General features: G+C 33.7%; 1 protein-coding gene across 2 annotated transcripts; it reads left to right on the forward strand.

Moving 5' to 3' along the window:
• The first annotated feature begins 340 nt into the window (after nt 1-340).
• LOC110455489 (arfaptin-2-like) lies at nt 341-19,020 on the forward strand. 2 transcript variants are annotated; one of them, XM_021505653.1, is made up of 6 exons: nt 341-426; nt 2,107-2,365; nt 5,816-6,229; nt 7,560-7,653; nt 8,539-8,713; nt 12,304-19,020. In XM_021505653.1, exons 2-6 carry the CDS (start codon nt 2,128-2,130, stop codon nt 12,454-12,456), a joined length of 1,074 nt encoding a protein of 357 aa, XP_021361328.1. In that variant the 5' UTR covers nt 341-426; nt 2,107-2,127; the 3' UTR covers nt 12,457-19,020. The 2 variants fall into 2 exon arrangements, with proteins under 2 accessions (XP_021361328.1, XP_021361329.1); XM_021505654.1 differs by having other exon boundaries at nt 2,107-2,278.
• The last annotated feature ends 1,315 nt before the right edge of the window (nt 19,021-20,335 follow it).

The following is a 20,335-nucleotide window of genomic DNA, read 5'->3' on the forward strand; positions in this document are numbered from 1 at the left end:
CAAGGTAGGGGAAGATTATTTTTCTCCCATCCTATTATTTCAGTCAGAGCTCCACCGACAGTAGTCTGCCATGTTTGTAAACAAAAGCACGTGTGTGGTATGTATATGTATATCGTCATTCACTTTTGATGACGTCACGTGCTAATCGGCACGAGGCTATCTCCCTCTAGGGGTGACAAGCTTATCTTTCCCGCTAAAAAGGGAGACACGCCTGTGAAGGGTGGGAGAAATTTGCATCATCTATACATTAATCTTAAGATATAATTCCGGACTTTTAGTTTCTTACTTTACTCCGTTTCTTTATTTACAATCTCCGTATAATTCGGTGTCGGTGATGACGTCAGAATCGACAACTTGTCAGGGACACACAGACAGACAGGTAGCAGAAAGTAAATGTCCCGGAGGAATTTACTACGAGTACGAAAGGTCTGTTATCAAGTTACTGTTTTATGGTTGTCAAGGAACTATAGCACTTGCATAAGCCTTGTGAAATTATAGTTTTGCAACAATCCCTTGAGAGCAATGAACATATGTTCGGTAAAATGCGAGGTTGACGCGATGCAAACATGCCCACGTCATGTGCATTCTGTTTATTTACTGTTGTGCATGGATATAAGCAGAAAATATATATCATTAATATAACTATTTTGGCGAATTAAGCAAAGCAATTTCTCTACACATCGTCTCATTCGCACTCCCGATTTTTGTCAAACTATCGACTTTGCTTTTGCCTGGCAACGATATCTTCAACTTACCGGTGTTGTCGAACGAAAACAAGCAAGGGTTAGGTTAACGTTTTTTGCATAATCAGCATTTCGTTTTGAGTTAAGATCATTCTCTACGAATCAAATGAGTCATGATGTGGCACGCCACAGCTGGCTTCACAGTGACGGGGGTTTGGATATCTGGTTGCTTAATTAAAAAAACCACCAAAATATAACCTGCTACAACTTGCTACTGCATGGTCAGCTGTATGTAGGTTAGGAAACTTTACGACTGTAACTGTTAGATCACTTTAAATTAATCACAGTTTTACCTTATACACAAACAGTATACAAGACTGACTGTTCCTTGCATTGGTCAAGCTATGACCGATCGAGTGGTTGATAGTATACTTTGATAATATATAATAGTAAATACTGTACAGTCTCGAAATCATAGGACTTGATTTTAACAACTTTAAAAGAATAAACTGATTCAACTCAAGATGACAAAATCTACCATAAGGGCAATCTATTAATTTATTATACAGAAATTGACCAATAACACAAGATCATCATGTGATTGCACCATATTGTTGTTGTTGGCTTTGATTCATTCACTTGGAACTTGGGCATGTGATAGGTAACTCTTGCTTGCTTGAGATGCTCTGAATACTTAAAAATTGTGACTGGAAAAACTGGAGCGTGATAGGAAAACAGAGTGTTTCATTTTCCTGTCATGTATAAAAATGCATAACACATGATCTGATAAGTGGACACCCCTATCCAACTTTCAATGTATAGACATAAAAACACTAATAATGTAGGCAGTGATGGTGATGGTGAAGTATGTACACCAAATGTCGGCACATTGTCCACAAGTATATACTGGAGGAAAGCAAATTAAAGCTACCATGGCAGTTAGTTTGGGAGTAAGACATTTGACAGTGTTTTTCTATATCTGTTGGATCGACTCACCAACATTTCAATATCCTACCATAACTCTTATTAATGGAACTTGAGCCTCAAACTTTTGCAGAAGAGATTTACATGTAGGTCAATTGACCTGAAACGAAAAAAAATCTAAAATTATTTCCTGTGGGAATATTATCTGCTGATTTTATAACCGATGCTTTCTATCAGATTAATACTGATTGATTAATGGGCATTTTTAAAGCACGAAAATGGCAATAGAAAACAGTCACTTCAGTATTCATATACGTTAGCATTTTCTATGTAAATGAAAAGCTGACTATACAGGTACATGCACAGCTAATAGACTTGTACAGGTGCACGTGCCTATAGATACTAAACAAAACCTTATATTATTAATTTCCTGTAAACTACCTATACATTTTGTACACATGTGACACCAGCCATAACACAATTTCATTATTATTTACAGTGTATCAATACGACATAAACAATGGCTGATCAGAATGCAGTGCCAAATGGAGGTGGGGACCCTAGACGGGATGACACATTCGAGATGGACCTGAAAGAAATCCTGGAGGATGGCCCAAACCTCAATGACATGAGCAACACTGTCCAGAGTGGCTCGCCCAAAAAAACTATCAGTAGGTCTTACAGTGGGAGCTCTGTGTCTGCTGCTAGCTTTGGATCCACTGAACCACGACTAACTCGGTCATTTACTATGCCTCCTGGTGTGTTTTTCTCACTACATTTTTCACTTTATAAATAATAATATATTTTTGCTAGCATACGGTACTGGAACATTTTAAATCTGACTAGTGTTGGTAATAATGTACCAGGCAATAAAGTTAAACAATCCGATTTATGAAAGGTTATAAGATAAATAGTTACTCATTAAGATTTTTTTTGTAATAAACAAGAAAGTTAAAAGTACTAGCTTCTGTTATCAGATAAGACTTTCAAAAGATTTTTCATCTTTTGTAATATTCTTAAATCTTTAGGTAAAATTATGATTGTAATTAAAAAGCCTATTAGCCATGCATATTTTGATTTAAGGGATCAGAAAAGAATAGATGTAGACATTTTCATTGTTTTATGCATACTAAGAATAGGTAGTGAGGCTAGCTTTGTGCTATGTGACACAAAGAATCTAATATTCCAACAAATTTCAAGAGTAACATTACTTTGCTGATCTCTTTATGAGTAGGACATACACAGGTTTATTTCTTTGTGCTGGCATATGTTAGAATGGTAAAACTTTAACATTATGAATTAAATTTGGAAGCAAGGATTACGCTTGTAAAAAAGAATATTAAATAATAAAGTGAAATATATCTAATGATTTGAATTTAAGATTTAGTTGGTAATCATATATATACAATATGTAATATACAAACACTTAAAAACAACAATTATTTAACAAAATTTATGAAGTTATCTATTCTATTGGCCCAGATGGAATTGTGTACATTTTTGAGCTTAATAATGTGGAAGAAAACAAAAGTACATGTATGTGGAGAAAACCCACATGTATGTTAAATTGATTGAAAGACACAGAAAGTGCATGTTCACTTGTAAGTTACATCATTCCACCTTCATTATAATGTACAATGTAAACCTGTGTGCTTGGTTGTCTAATTCACAAGTTCTGTTTCTCTATATGTAGAAGCGCGTAGTCAGGGTAAAATTATTTTTGTTGAATTTTTCAGCTTTTATTGGTTTCATTTTACTTTGCATTTTGGTTACCTTAGGCTTGGTTATTTTTTGTTTGTAGTTTCTGAAGTTATTAATGAAATCGACGTTTCATACCTAGGCTATTAACTCTATCTACATGTAGATAACGAGTATTTCTTAACAGTAATAGGTGTGAAAATTATTTAATCTTACTTATCTGTCAGGTAACAACTGACCTATCTAGCTTCTTTGATTATAGATATGGTTTTAATTTATTTAACTTTGGTTTTGCTTTGGAATAACTGTTGTAATCCGCTACTTTATTTTGACACAGACAGGAGGAAAAGTAAATACAACAGTTTTGCACCCTTTCCTTTTGTATAGCCTTTAAATTTCCTTTATGCACATTTTTGATCATCTATAATCACTTCCTGTGCATATTCCCCTTGTGATGATCTAAATTAACAACTTGCCTTTATTTCCATTCCTAATTAAGCCAGAGTAGAAATGTAGACCCTTTAATATTATACCTGAGCTGTATGTTCTAGATACTTCCCCAAAAAACATCAAACTTGCTGTAATTATAGTCCATTTGATGTAATTATAGTCACATTTGAAAATATATTCTGTCTACAACAAGTGAAAATATGCATCAATGACAGCTGCAATGAAACATTTCAAGGATATATTTTTATTTAATACAAAAAAAATATTGTCAAATTTGAAATAAAATGTGTTTTTCTGGAAAATGAAGAAAATAAGTTAGGGCTAAAGTGAAAGTGTAAACTAATCATTAATAAACCAGCCCATGCAAAAGCTTACTTGAATTTTTCAGCACTTTATGATTTGTATCCAAAGCTCACATTTGTTCATTAACATATCAGTATGATCACCATTTGGTTTCCATATTCCAAACATCCTTTGACTAACCAGAAAATGAATCACTCTATCGTTTGTGTTTATTTAATTATAGTTTTCTGTTATATGTTTCGTTTCCATTACAATCATCTGACAAGCTTTTGTACAAGGTAAAGGGTCAGTGTAATAAGTTTGAGATGACACATCATCCAAGATGAAAGGTCCCACATATATAAACATTAAATCCTTTAAGCTTAAATTGATACCAATCAATGTTGATGATAAAATTTAGAACATTCAAAAGATATTTCAAAGTTTGAAACCTTACAAAAATGTTTAATTCTGGTTTGTAAAAGAATTTAAAAAAAAAATGTTTTGAAAGGGACAATAAAAGACAAAGACAAAATATAAAATTTGTCAATGTTTTATACATTTCCAAAAACATTCATTGGAACTCAGCTGCAAAATATTTTATTATCACTATATATATGATCAGTTTGCATTGAATGACTTTAATATAAATGAACAATTGGCTCTGATCATGATAAATAAAATAAGTGTGTTCATCAATCATAATATAATCAGCGATTTACAGTAACTTGTCTGCGTTTGTCAGCAAATAACTCAAGATAGCAATATGTGTTTTGAATTGCAAATCAACTTTTTCCTCCCACAAAAAAAAGAAATAAGTATTGTTATATGAACATGTATATTGTCATGACTGATAAAACAAATTATAGTACAACACCTGTTACAATAGCATGTAAATTGTATCGGAGACTATAGGGGTCACTGTTAATGTTCAGACAGTGATAGTGTAGGACAACTTGTGGTTGGTGTTTTACCTACAGTGTATACTATATACGTAGTGCTCTCAGCCTGTTGCGAGTGTAACTATCGACCTGTCTGATAAGCCAAAAGCGACCCCATGCATACATTCATTACACGTACATTTATAAGCAATTAGTCAACATCAAATTCACATGCATTAGTCATTCATCAATGCTACAGGTTTAGTGACACCTAAGAATAAAAGTTCAGAAGAATTATCTACTGTGCACATGCTATAAAATCATCAGGTTGTAATAACATTTTGTCATGTTTATAAAATTATGTTATGTGGTGTGTATTTGCACACATTATGGAGCTGTAGTAGATGCAGATTTACAGGGTTAAACCTGCTAGATTTGCCTTTTTAATATCAACTGCACACAGATTGTAAACATGTTCTTTATAATATTTAGCTTATAAAATAAATAAACTAGTTTAATTTAACTATAATGAAAATTCATACATGTATATAAACCTGAAAGAAAGTTAACAGCCCTGTCATGTGATGATAATGTTTTCATACAAATGTATTATATGTATATGATGCTGTTTGACTTTTCATTTGTTGTATCAATACATTTGTAATAGCCTTCATGTGCATGGTTTCTTTACACATGAATTTAAATTAAGAACAATAAACTTATAAAAAATGTTCATGCTGTTGAAATTGGTCTAACAAGTAGCCATGGTATACCTGTATGTGTTAATAGTATGTTATATTTTACATACCCTCAATCTACTACCAACATTTTCAAATACCAGTACCTTTGTTTATATCATAGAATTTTACTTAATAGTATTTGTGGTTTATTTTACAGCTACCAGTAATGTTCCACTATCTAGTCAAACACCAGTCCAGAGTAATGGGGACTTTATTCCTAAGACGGTTTCAGCAGCACAGTCCAAACTGGAGTCTATACGACACTGGAGCGTGAACACTTTTAAGTGTACAAAGCAGTACCTGGCTGAGAGATTAGGGAAGGGTTCCAAGACTGTTGATCTGGAGCTGGAGACACAAATAGAGGTTCTTAGAGACATGCAGCGCAAATATGCCAATATTTTACGTCTGGCACGTACCCTTACCAATCACTTCTACCAAGTGGTACAGACCCAACGAGCTCTGGGTGAGGCGTTCGGAGAGCAGGGGCAACGTAGCCCTGAACTACACGAAGAATTCTCCTACAACTGTGAGACACAGCGTGCACTGGTCAGGAACGGAGAAACACTACTAGGTTTGTACCACTCTGTTGCAATTTAAATACAAATCATTCATAACTTGATATTTTAATGTAATGTAACACAATTGGAAATTTCGACATTCATTGGTTCAGGGCACATATATACAGCATTACATATGTCTGTATGTCCATCCAGCTTTCTAAGGTTTTTGCATTTAGGTTAATCATGCACAAAGTACTGCAACTAGGGTCACACAGCTTAACATGATTATGCACTTCACAGCATGTTGCATAACATTTTTGCAATCTTTATCTTAGACCATGACATCTGTGACTTCAGTTAAGTTATTTAGTTATTTATAGACTAAACATATTGCAGCTAAGATCGCAGAACTTTATATACCTATGTACCTCTTTAATTAGAGTACAGCATATTAAATGAGAGCATTTTTTTCAGCCATGACATTTAGTTTAAACAATATTTTATTTCATCACTTGCACACTACATTACAATACAGTACACAGATACAACGAGGATCGGAAAACAAGCTATAAGCTTATATTAATTCCTCTCCTCTAGTACAGTTGCAGCAATTTACATGGACATTTAAACACATCATTGATGAGACGGACAAAATATCATTAAGTAATGAAAAAATAGTAGTTATACATTATTTGATTTGTAGTTAAAGGCATTGACAACGAGCTGTTACTTAGTAAAGAATAAAAAGAAAATTGATTGACAAAGATGATAAAGATTCCTAGGGAATCACATAGAAATAGTTACCTCAGTGGTGTAAAGGAAAACTAATTTAGATATGCAATAGCCATTAAAATCTGCTGCTGTTGACGATAAAGTTCTGCACGGAAATGAATAATTCTGCATTTTCCCTATCATTTATTGTGGGATCACCCCATAAAAGAACATCTACATTGTCATGAATATTGTATTTTTAAGATTATATCAGATAAGTACTGCTGTCTGTTACGAGAATAATTAACACAAGTAAATAAAAAATGAAAGTTGTCCTCTATCAGAAAGCCACAAACACAACAAGGTGAGTCAGAAGGTTTTTGTGGAATAAATGTTGGTTTAATGAGCTACATTTAAGTCATGACATTTGACATTTGACCTTTGTGTCCTTGCAAGTTCTGAAGTTTGGCATCGGTACATCACAATGATGTCTGTACCTGATACACAACTGTTTACAGTATGATACAGTGATCATAATTTGGCAGTCAGTATTTAGTGATCTTTGAAATGTTTTGAGATACACATGTTATTTGTTCTGTTTATTATTCTATAAATGTACAACAAAATGAAACCAGAATACTTGCATTTGTCAAGTGTACTTCATAAGTAACACAATGCTGTCTTGTTTAGGTGCCATGAACTTCTTCACATCGAGTGTCAACACATTGTGTAATAAGACCATGGAGGATTCCCTGATGACTGTCCGACAATACGAACATGCACGGTGAGACTAGAAGATATTGCTTTAAGTTTAGAAAAAAATGCTTAATACCTTCAATTTCTGTATGGTGTGGAATGGTGGTATTAAGTGTTTTCTGGTGAACAATTTTATTATATCAAAAACTAGTAAAAGTTGAAGGCATTGATCACTGCCTATATAATCAGTTTAATATGGAATATCATAATCAGTGATTAGTTAAAAATCGGAAATGTGTACCGGTATATTGTACCATCAATGATTTATTGTCTTAGCACCTGCAAAAGATGGAATCCTGTTATGCGAGTTCTTCAAGTATATTATCTCGGGGATCAGGGTAAGCTTTAGAAAGCAAACATGAACATAGTGCATTAGTAAAGCTAACATATATTGGTAAATACATGTACATGTTGCAAGTCAGAATGGATAGTTCCAGGATACAAATGACCTCTCTGCCCATCAGTGTAGTAATCACCTACATTTGTTATAGGTGTAATGGTATATCACATTTTAGAATGAATAATCATACAGTCGAGTCCCTGAAAGGTGTCAACATTGACGAGTGAAAGATATATGTGTTTGTACCGATTTACTAGCTGTTATGTCAAGCTGTAACTTTCTTGGACTGACAGTGTTATAGGTTTAGTTTCAGCTTTCAATGAAATTTCTTTCAGGCTTTTGATAATGCCATGAAGGATTTTTTGTTGAAACTATTTACTCATTTAAGTCAATAAATAGGCAAATGGCATAGGGTCTGTGGGGATCAGAATCACTTTCAAGTCCAATGATACTGTTCAATCAACAGGTTTCTATATACCTTTCAAGCAATGTGTGACCTTTCATTTGTCTGATATGATTTTGTTATACATCTTAACTTGTGTGTGTTTTTCCTGACCGTTGATTTTTCTGCAGGTTAGAATATGATGCGTACAGAAACGACCTGGAGGTACTACAGCTGGGTCCTCGAGATGGGGGCACTGTGTCCAAGATAGAAGAGTCCAAGCGCAAGTTTGATGACTACAAAGTTAAATTTGAACAATTGAGGGCTGACGTTACCATCAAACTGAAATTCCTAGATGAGAATAGGGTATGTTTGGCTGATGTGTCACTTATGACTGGTAACTATTATATGCAGTAAAACCTCGCTAACTCAAACTTGTAGGATCCAGATCAATAGTTCGAGGAATACATGGTATTCGACAAATCAGAGGTTCGACCAACATCGTTATTGTTTTATCAGGTGGGATAACAGACAGCATGAGCACTGCAAATATTGCGGATAGTAGATGATATAAGAAAAAGAAGTTAATCAAGATGACAGCATTTGATAAAATTTAAAATAGCTAAACAATGATAACATATAGCCACCGTCCGTTATTAAGAAAGTAAATAAAATTAAAAATCTGTATGTGTAATGTACTTGTCATTTTGACATAGTCCGCCATACTGTAATCGGCTTTGTTAATTTTACATAATATCAAAACCAGAGGAACTCTTCCATCATTTTAAAATGAAGAAAATCTTGAATTCTTGTTATCTTGTTAACGAAATTACCAATCACGACGTATTCAAGTTTGAATATATTTAAAATTTGTTGAGAATACGCTTTGTGATTTCTGCTTAATATTGCCATGCCAAATTATGGTTTTACAACCCAGTGAATTTACACTTCTGCCAAATCATCGATGTCAAAACATTGTCTGGAAAAACAAATATGCACACAAAACGATAATGCTGATACAACAGGGTAACGTTAAAGTTATTAAATGATACTATCGGTAATTCTCTAATTATCTGACGTCAGCCGACACATGTATAAGCACGATGAGCATGGTCTGCAGCCTGTGCCTCGAGACATGTGGATAGCAGTGTCAGTGTAATACACAGGTAAAATATCTGTCGGGCGTGACAGGTCACACCTGTTTGACGAATAGATAGGATTAATATTATGACTATGATTAAGGGTCGGGGACAATTTTTTGTTGAAGGATTACAGGGTTTTTGAAGAATAGTTGTTCAACTAATCCGGGGTTACTTTACAACGAATATATATGTACTCGGTCAGGATCAAAGGAACTGTTCGATAAATGAGGGGTATTCAAGTTAACCAAGTTTGAGGAAGTGAGGTTTTACTGTATATTTTCCAAACATTGTTAAGACATGAATGGCCCACTTTTGAGTTGAATTCCAATTAATGATACATCATTATATAATTCCCAAGGATTGTATTGGTCAATATGTCTGGAACATTTGCTTTACGAAACATTCATTTTCTTCCAATTTCTCATGGTCACTACTTGAACAGTACTAATCACAGCCGTTTTGGTGGCATAATTAAGTTATTTTGCCAATGCAATTTAATGATGTGTTCATAAAAAACGTTTTAAAAGGTGCCTAAAAACTAAAGATTAATTTTTTGGTCTTAATATTTTTATACGCCGTCAAATTTGACGGGAGTATTATGGTATGGCTTTTTCCGTCCGTCTGTCCGTCCGGCGTAAACTTTTGTTTGTCCGGCAATCTCCTCCTACATTTATCGACTGATCTCTTTGAAACTTGGTATACCGTAAAAACCCATGTAATTTGCGCACCTGTGTAATTTGCGCAGGTACTTTTTGAAGCTGAAAATCGGGAAAAAAGGTTCTACTCAAATATTTTGCGCACCCAAAAAATCTGGAAAAAAAACGATGTTCATGCTCCGAAAATCGATCTCTGAATATATATTTTTTAAATATATTTCTATGATTTTTTTTTCATTGATGTAAAATGATATTTAAAACCAAGAAGAAACTACGTAAAATGTTTATTTTGTTGCTTGTTTTCTTTGAATTATCTGATCACACATGACACACGTGTGCGCATATCGGCATACATCAATTCATTTTAGCAATATTTTGCATAAAACATTTACTTGCTTACAAAAACATATCAATTAATAAGTAATTCGATGTTTAGTAACCGCTGGTGCATATCTCCTGGTGAAAGACATAATTAGATACCTTTTATTGATCATAATTACGATCAGTGAGAAGGGCTCATCATGGCGGCTTGGGTTACGTCACTTCAAACCAGGTCATGTCACAGTTCAGTTTGGCCACGGAATTAGATTATCTAAGTCCGTGGTTTGGCGATATTTTTTTACAAATTACAATGCAGTAATGAGCTAACACTATCTCTGTGATTACCCGTTAACAATAGCTCTACTAATTGAAATGATTTGCAGTCGCGATCGACGGATCGTGTTGTTGTTTTTTTCACTCGCCAACACGTGGCGTGAATTACGAAGCCCTACTGCATTGTCATAACTACAGACTGATTTGACTGATAAGGGATTATAAAACATATGTTTATACTAGAAGCGTGGACAATCAATACATCCTTAAATCTTCTCCAAGGAAAAAAATAGTTAACGCAGACTATTTTTACGATGTTCATTTAATAAATATTGAAATAATTCACGAGGTTATTATCAATCACGTGTTTACGTAATGTTAGACGCGAGATCAACATGAAAGTGAGCCGGAAAAAAAACATGCTATACGTATACGCATAGGCGATTTGAAAAAACTTACAGAACTTACATAGAACGGAGCTTAAATTGAACAGCTACATTTTCGTAATAGTGTGGGGAAACGCACCGAGATGTCGAAACGTAATGTCGTAAGTTGATCGGCAATTCTTGGCATAGGAATTTGGCTAAACTTTTTTTGTTAACGGTTACCTATTTATTAATACTTTTCACATAACAACACATTATGTATCTTTTATTAATGTTTGACATAAATAAATTTGTTGATCGTCATTTGTCTTAGAGTTCCGTGTACCAAGGAACATAATCCAAGATGGCGATCTCTCAGAATCGTCGATCTTTTCCTGAAAAAAACTTGAATTTTTCTATACCTGTGTATTTTACGCACCCCCCACTTTGGGTATTAAATTTCTTAAAAAATTATTGCGCAAATTACATGGGTTTTTACGGTACATTTTAATCATGATATGAAGTTGTGTCTCCCTTAAAAGAATTTTGATTCAACAATTTTTCCAAAAGTTATTGCCCTTTGTTTATTTCAGTATTTGATATTTTTTCTGGCAATCAGATGAATCTCCTCCTGAATTTTTCAACGGATCTCTTTGAAACTTGGTATACATTATAATCATGATATAGTTTTTTCTCCCTTAAAAGAATTTTGATTCCGACAATTTTCGCAAAAGTTATTGCCCTTTGTTTATTTCAGTATTTGATTTTTGTCCGACAATCTCCTCCTACATTTTTCAACGGATCTCTTTGAAACTTGGTATACATTATAATCATGATATAGTTTTGTCTTCCTTAAAAGAATTTTGATTCGACAATTTTTCCAAAAGTTATTGCCCTTTGTTCATTTAAGTATTTGATTTTTTTATCCAGAGATTTTCTCCTAAATTTTCATAGCATGTCAGCTAACCACTCTTTGAATGATGCAGATCTTATTTCAATGTAAGAAAGTATATAACACTATATGGCATTCGACGGGCGTTTATTGTTCCGCCCTGCGGAACTCATGTTAATGAATTAAGTGAGCCCTGGGGTATCTCCCTTCCCAACTATTTATTCCTCTAATATTGAATGTGATCAGCCTTGGACTATGTTGGTTAAAGCTTTAATGGTTAAGAGTTGTTGTTGTCTTGTTTTTTTAGGTTAAAGTGATGCACAAACAACTCCTGCTGTTCCACAATGCTGTTTCTGCATATTTTACTGGTAATGATGCCGCCCTTGAAGCCACCCTGAAGCAGTTTAACATCAAGCTGAAGGGAGCCAACACAGAAATGCCATCTTGGTTAGAGCAGTGAAGAACCAGGTCACGGAGCATGCCTATATATACAGCCTCATATCATCACAAGTCGTCTATGTAGTCAACAACGTCATTGTTTATCGAGTCTGAAAGTTATTCATGATCATTCAATATGTCACTTTCTATTCCTTTTAGAGGAGACCAACAAAGATTCTAATTTAAACTTAATCAAGTTTAATATTGTAAATCATAATTATTCACCTGTAATGCTTTGAAGCCAGAACATAGTTTTTGAAAAGGTTACACAGGTACTCATGAAAAGTTTCATCATAACTACAGTTGTCAGCGGCAAACCAGTTTACTGATTCTCAGTCAAAAACCAGAAAATAGTTGCACAAATCACTTCAATAAATGTTCAGACATAATATATTTTCTTAAAGAGACATAATATATGACTCTGAAGAGACATAATGAATAACATATTCTCCTAAAGAGTAATGTACTGGTAATTGTGCAAAGGACTATTATAGAAATGTTATTAAATATTTGTTTAGGTAAAATCTTCTATGGTCAATCCTGAAAAAAAGAAATTCAAAATCATCAATTTTTTTTTTTATAAAACTTCCATTATAATGCATTATATTCAAAGGAATTTCTTCTTTTTAGTACATGTAGATGTTAGATGCTGGATTTAATTTTTTTGTCATTGTAGTATTTGGTAAAAATGTGTTGAAATAAGGGACAGCGGAATAAATGTTATAATTGACCACAAGATGGTGCATGCATAACAAACATATATAATACACATAATAGCTCTGTCAGTATCTTTCAAACAAGTCAAATATATGTAACTTACGACTGATATCATTTAATAAAAATTCATAACGGAAATCAGAATTATAAAATTTGATAATGGTGACAGGAAAGACCATAACAGTTGCTATTATAATACAATATTTTTTTTTTTTATAAATCCTTTGAGAAGAAAACTTTAAAAAGTGGTGACGTTGTGTTCCATACTTACAGCTTATATGTTACAGCGGAACTTATATGTTTCAGCAGAACTTATATGTTTCAGCGGAACTTATATGTTTCAGCAGAACTTATTCTCGGTTGTCTTATAAAACACACAGTGAAGTACCTACATAGATATTTTGTTTACATAGTTTTTCAGATTATGAAGGGTTTAATTTTGATAGACTACAATGTAGAAATATTTTCATTGTCAGAAATCATGCACATTTTATTGAACATGAACGCAGAAAATGTCAGGAAATGTTATTTTATTTACATGGATACAAGAAGGCCAAACAAAGTAGATTTATGTTACAATGCATATCTACTTGTGTTCCTGTCATTTGCTGTCAGAATGGTTGCTTTTGTCCAGTGTTGTGGATTTCATAATGTTGAATTAAAGGCTTTGCACCTCAGGTTTTTTGCATAATCAACTTTTAAATTGCGTCCATTTTCACTGCATCAAAACAAAAGGAACATCAGTACTTATTTAAGGTGAATCTTTGTTGATTTTAATGCTGTGTTTGATACTTTTTTGATGATCTCTTGCAACTTTTGCTGAATAGCATATCATGGGGAGATCTTTTCCAATATGTTAGTTTAAATATTTTCATATCTCTCAAACAGTAGTTTGATGAGTTACAGATCTTTTGTTAGGGACTTCTTAATATTATTTAATGAATATATTTAACTTTTTTGTTACTCTACAAATGAAAAAGAATTACTCTATACAAAAGTTTTGTTACTCTGACTTATGCTGACAAGAAAAATGGTCTACTTCGATACTTCAGTTGCTTGAATATTACCAGTTTGAGATCAAGTTCATTCTGAAAATGGTTTGAAATCCACTGCAGGCATTTATTCAAAAACTGGTTGTGTGATTTTTATTTTGTGATGTGATTCATGAATATATTGGAACAGTTTTGTTTTATGTAAATAATATGTTTTTTTACTCATGTTAAAGCTGTACATTTATTGTAAAATAATGATTTAAGATTAAGGTCAGTATGACCCATTTTAAGTGCATTTTACATAAATATTTGTAAGATTGAAATCCTCTGTATATGGAAGCATTGCTGTATGTAAATCCTTGCTTTGGATGTTTTTAGGTCTTCCTCAGTATGGGAGGGAGAGAGACGGAGGGAGGGAGGTAGAGAGTTAGTGAAAGAGGGAGGGAGGGAGTTGGGAGAGAGAGAGAGAGGGAGGGAGGGAGAGGGAGGAAGAGAGGTGCCTGAACCATTGCGACTGAGATTTTTGTTTTGTTTTTGTCATATTATCTAGATATTTTGGAAGGCGTCTTTTGTTATGTAGATTTGGTGTATTGTCGTCATTCAGCATTTGTTTAGTACCAGAAACCTAACCATGTCTGGAGGAATTGATGTCAGCTCTAATAGGAAATGTATGGTGTATTTGTTATGGGCTTGTGTATCTTTTGAGTGTATTTTTGTTAAATTTATGATCCTGTATATTAAGAAGTCGCAAAATATGCTGTTTAACCCTTGAAATGTATGGCACTCAGTCACAGACATACATACACATACGTAATCTCTCATTCCTGCGCCTACATCACATAATTGTCCAGGTCAGAAAGTAGGGTAAGAAATTTCTATCTTACACCTAATTTCATTTGGGTGACTTCATAATTGGACAACAATAACCATAAGGATTTCAAATTAGGGTAAAACCCACAGCAAGCCTCTGATTTTACCCAATTTGGAACCGGTGGGTGGAATGTCCCTATCCTTCACCCCCAGACATGAAATAGTCAAAATGTTCCAGTGTTTGGCAAGAGACCACGTGTATGCTCCCTAGTTACTTGAAGTGGATCCCTTATAGGCTCAGTACCCTGGATGCACCAATTGTAAGCTAAAACGTTACTAAATTACCTAGTCTGTTGGTAGTAATATATTGGCCAAGTTATTAGCAGTTGACCTCCTGTAGGCTCCCCATTCACAGCAGTGGACCACCTGTCGGTTCCCTGGTCACAGGCAGTTGGCTATCTGTTTGATCTTTCAGCCATTGGCATTTGACTACCTGCAGGATTCCTTGTCACTGGCATTCGAACACCTGTAGGCTTCTGGTCATTTGATTACCTGTAGTTGACCTAGTCATTGGACCCCCTGTGGGCTCCCCATTCACCGGCAGAAGGCCACCTGTAAAAACACCAGTCACTTGCAGTGAACTCCTGTAGCATTCCCAGTTTCTGCCCTTGGCCCACTGACAGTGTGTATCTGTGATACTGTAGGATATATCTGTTCATGTCCAACACATTTAATTCTGCTGTTTATTTCCTTATTTTCACTATATGTTGTCAGCTACTGTAATTATTATATTATCCTGAGTTGTAATCATTTATATTTCTCTAACTTTCTTAACTTAAAGTGTTACTGTGTATTCAGTACTGTTATGTAGTACAGCAAAAACACCAGCATCTTATCATATTCACAAACAAATTTGTGTATACTGAAACTCTCCCTTTTATAAAGCTGCTGGCCTAATGATACTAGAAAGGTTGTAAAACCTGAAATATGACTTTGAAAGTATCACATATCTTGCAGCATTATGACTCTTCTAGTCATTGATTTACCAACAGTAAAAAATAGTAAAAACAAATTTAATAAAATAACCCAGGCATTATCAATATAATGTATTATTCAACCATGATAAATGTATATATAAACATACAAGTATATTGGATACAAATCATTAACTAGTTCATAGTTTGTCTTTCTGATTCTTAGACTTCCTTTATTTTAATAGATCTCGGAGCATTGAAGTTGTCACTATTTTACCTAAAATCTTTACAAGATGTATATTTTTTTTCATTATTCAAACGATGTGATTCATTCGAGTAAAGCTTATTAAATATCTGATGATTTTACCCTTCGGTGGACTATTATATCACAGCTGCCAGAGATTATCTTTGACATACCTTCCATACAATCCTGTGCAATATTTTGTTGAAAATGTTATATTTCATCTGAATCAATTACCATTTGTTACTAGACAGTTTCATGCAGTCAACCATGTACAAGATATGTTAACTGTTTGTGTTGTCCTATCTCATATTTATTATCCACAGAATATTGAGTTCTTTCTATTGCTTGGTTTGGTTTGTTTGTGTTTACTTCCTATTAACAGCTATGGTCATTTAAGGATGTGCCAGGTTTTGGTGGTGGAGGAAAACCGGAGTTCCCGGAAAAAAACCCAACGACCTACCGACAGTACCTTCCTTAATGCATATACACTGTTAAAGTAATTTTTTAACACATCTTGTGTTACAGAACAACAACACTCTCAGCTATGTGTAATCATTGTCTTTGATACTATGTCAGAACTCTTATAATTTTCACATATAAAAATGATGGTATCTTCAATTAAATATAGCATCAGTTTTGCAATTTTATTTATTAAAGCTTAAAATATGAAGTTTCCTGTGTTCATATTTACAATTGGTGAGCAGTCAACTTATTTCATTTCAAAATTCCAATACAGTTTTATTTAATTATTTATATTTGTTTATGCACATTTCTATAGTAAATGTCAAACTTGTTTTGTTTAATGGCAAATTTATTCTGTGATCATGGTTCATATGTCGGCAACTGATCATTTTACTTTACATTATGGATACTTTAAAGGGTATCCTGTAATACCTTTGATGCCGAATTTCTCTATGAATGTGTATCCAAGATACTTCATTATCACTTCTTGTAACGTCACTGATCAACACATAAATCCATATCAAATTATAATCTTTGCATTGCTGTGTAAGCAAGTCATATGGGACCACAGAATATGTTGAGTATAACCTATCTTTATATTTTCCTTTTAAAAAGGAATGAACATTTCATAATTATAATTATGTGTGTATATATATATACATGTACATGAATTCCATGGATTTATACAGCCCCCTCCCTACCACCTGACATACTGTTAACATGTTCTTCTTTGTACCTCTTATTAGTCTACAAGTACAAGTTGTGTGTTAATTTTGATTGGTTGAACTTTTGGGAGATGTTTCACATTGTCTTCTCAACAATATTTTCCACATTCTTCATTGGTTTGTGGTCGTTTTTAGCTGCGATTTTTCAGTAGACCCCTTGCTATAGAAACAATTGAATGACATTTTTTTAACTATGTATGACATATAATAGGTGGCCATGGCCATTGGTATAGAAAGCATATTTCTTTTGCTGGAACATTTTTAGGGTCTCTGGGAGAGAAAAAAACCCACCATTCCCTGCCCCGAGAGAATGGAAATGAAATTCCAATCCTTTGGGTGTGATACCTTAATGACCCTGGTTAACCCTTTCACCACTGTAGACCATAATTGACTCATCTAGATCAATGCATGGTAGAGTCTACTAAAGTTACATAGGGGTGAAAGGGTAAAGGGCTTAAGGCGTTCACGAATCTTGGTTGAAATTTGTTTGCTATACCCTCAAGGGAAGGAAAGATACATTATATCAGTCAATCACTGGTCTACATTAATGCAATAGGGTATGTGTACATAGGTGATAGTTTGTGACCCATTGCTAAGAAAAACATGGAAAATGAAATAATTCTTCAATGGATTTCGCAAAGTAGTAACGAAATTGTATGTGTATATTTATTTTGTATAAAATCAAACCATAGGAATCGGTGATGCAATAACAGTCATGTAGCAGAATACATACCTAAAAATGTTCTAGTAGCTTTGGTAAAATAGTATATTTACATATAAATGTTCTAGTAGCTTTGGTAATTGTGTGGGTTAGATATTTATGTATTGGAGCAAATAATGATATACTAGTCCAGAATTTTAGTTAGTAGTCTTGGTTATTAGACCATTCAAACCAAGGATAGTGGCAAGATCAGCATGCAAACCCTTATATTTATGTTGATCTTGAAATGGCAAAGAAAAATAGCTGACTTGGTTTTTCTTGTAGATCAAAACATTCTACAATTTAGTTACACAATGAATTTAAGGTATTTTAGAATGTGACAGTTTTCATAATAATTTTGAACTTCTTATGCTAGTATAGAATTTAACAGGTTTGCATAGTTTTACCAACTAAAGGTAACATTCAGTATATGTAACTACATCATGTATTATTATTATTATTCAAAATTGTGTCATTGTCTTCAAGGTATAAATACACATAACTATGATATATACATTAATGTGATTGAAAAAGTTTTGGTTCACTGGTTTCTAATGAAAGAACAAACTATTTTAAGGATCTAAATATTGTAATCAATTGAGGTTGAACAGTGTAATGTATTTTAGAAAGCTTCATGGACTAGAAACTATCGGCAAATGTCGGTTTTAATTGATCTTTACCATGCTAGTTAAACAGTAGTACTCCCAGCTCATTACTATTTGCAATCTATACGAAATGTATGAAATCTCGGTATTGAATTGTTACGACTAAGTCACTCGTATTATTTATTTATTGGGGTACTCTGGTTCTGATGGTATAAAACTCACTTTGCTGTGCTGTACATGTATTCATATAGACGCTTGAGAAACTATAGCTAATATCACACTTTCCATGTGTATAAAATATCCATGTTATATAAGGTCTGTGAAATACACCAAATGAATAAACATTAAAAAACAAAATGTTTTGTTTGCCCTTCTGTTAAGTGTTTACTCGTTTCTTTATTTGAATGTCACGTCTAGCACACTCTGCTTATTAAGCTACATTTTTTGTATCTTGCAGTAAAGACCTTGACATCTACATCCACCTATAATTTATAGCTGTATTGAGCAAATTTGTGTAAAAATATAGACTTTAAAGCCTTCTTTCAAATATGATTATATTGTATTCTTTTTACAATGAAAAATTTGTGAGAATGGCTCAAAAGATTTGGTTGATACACCTACAATATATAGCTCAATCGCAGCAGAGTACTGAAACCGATTATTTCCTATTCAACTAGAAAAATAATAAGTTTGCAATAATTGTAGCAAACTGTTAGATTTTAGGCCTCTCAAGTGTGTATGGCAGCGGGTGTATACCATGAAGTAGCAGGCCTTAAATAAACCAAAAGTAGCTCACAATAATAATAAGTATTTGCCCAACCGTGGGACATGACCCCCTTGATAAGAAAATAGTTTCTTTCCTCTACTTGTGATTTTTTCAGTAGAGGCTAATTGTTTTTAATAATGACTCGTGTCCCTAGTATTTTTACAAGGCCCCCTTTTGTGTATTCAGTTCAACTGTTTCAACTAGCTGAACCTGAAAAGAAAACAACAGGCTCATATCTGAACCAAGGCTGACCTCGGGATTATGGCAAATGCATATCGAGGGGTCCGGATGTATTTTCACGTATTATTAAAAGATTTGTCATCAATTAAATGCGTGCATTAAAGAAGGACCATACTATTCTTAATATGGATAATTAATAATAGTTACAAATTCTCAAAATGGGGCATTCTTAGCTCTTTTTCATGTTTGGTCCTAGTACACTCATTCATCTCGGAATGTTTCTGTGCCACCTGAACAATTTCAAGTAGGATACAAGAAAGTGTCCCTAGAACTAGCATTGATCTGAACCGGGCTTGCCTTATCCCATCTAAAAATACTTCATGCTTAAGGATAGGTACAAACATACATTCTGTAACAAATTCTAACATACAGATGAAAATATCTTGCCCTGTCCGACTGCACTGTTGGTTTTCCAGAATCCTATAAAGTAATACAGTAACCTCTCCTTAACTTGTTCCGCTGTAACTGTAGCACTTTTGAGCTAATCTGAAGTCCAGGGCTCAAATCCTGGTTTAGCCCTGCTTATTTTTTTCACCTCAGAGCGCTCTTATTGATTTTATTTTGTTCATTTTATCATTTTTTGTTTCATACTAATCCAGCAAGGTATGGAATATTTTTTTCAGAAATGGTTTTATAATTTAATCAATGCTTTAGTAACACTGAAAA

The sequence above is a fragment of the Mizuhopecten yessoensis genome, unplaced genomic scaffold, assembly GCF_002113885.1.
Source record: "Mizuhopecten yessoensis strain PY_sf001 unplaced genomic scaffold, ASM211388v2 scaffold8233, whole genome shotgun sequence".
In the NCBI taxonomy this organism is placed as follows: Eukaryota; Metazoa; Mollusca; class Bivalvia; order Pectinida; family Pectinidae; genus Mizuhopecten; species Mizuhopecten yessoensis.

What these genes read in the sequence shown, in the direction of transcription:
- LOC110455489 (XM_021505653.1), top strand. Translation starts at nt 2,128, where the DNA reads ATGGCTGATCAGAATGCAGTGCCAAATGGAGGTGGGGACCCTAGACGG. An exon ending in GAACGGAGAAACACTACTAG is followed by an intron (nt 6,230 to 7,559) that starts GTTTGTACCACT and finishes TGTCTTGTTTAG; the next exon opens with GTGCCATGAACTTCTTCACA. An exon ending in CGACAATACGAACATGCACG is followed by an intron (nt 7,654 to 8,538) that starts GTGAGACTAGAA and finishes ATTTTTCTGCAG; the next exon opens with GTTAGAATATGATGCGTACA.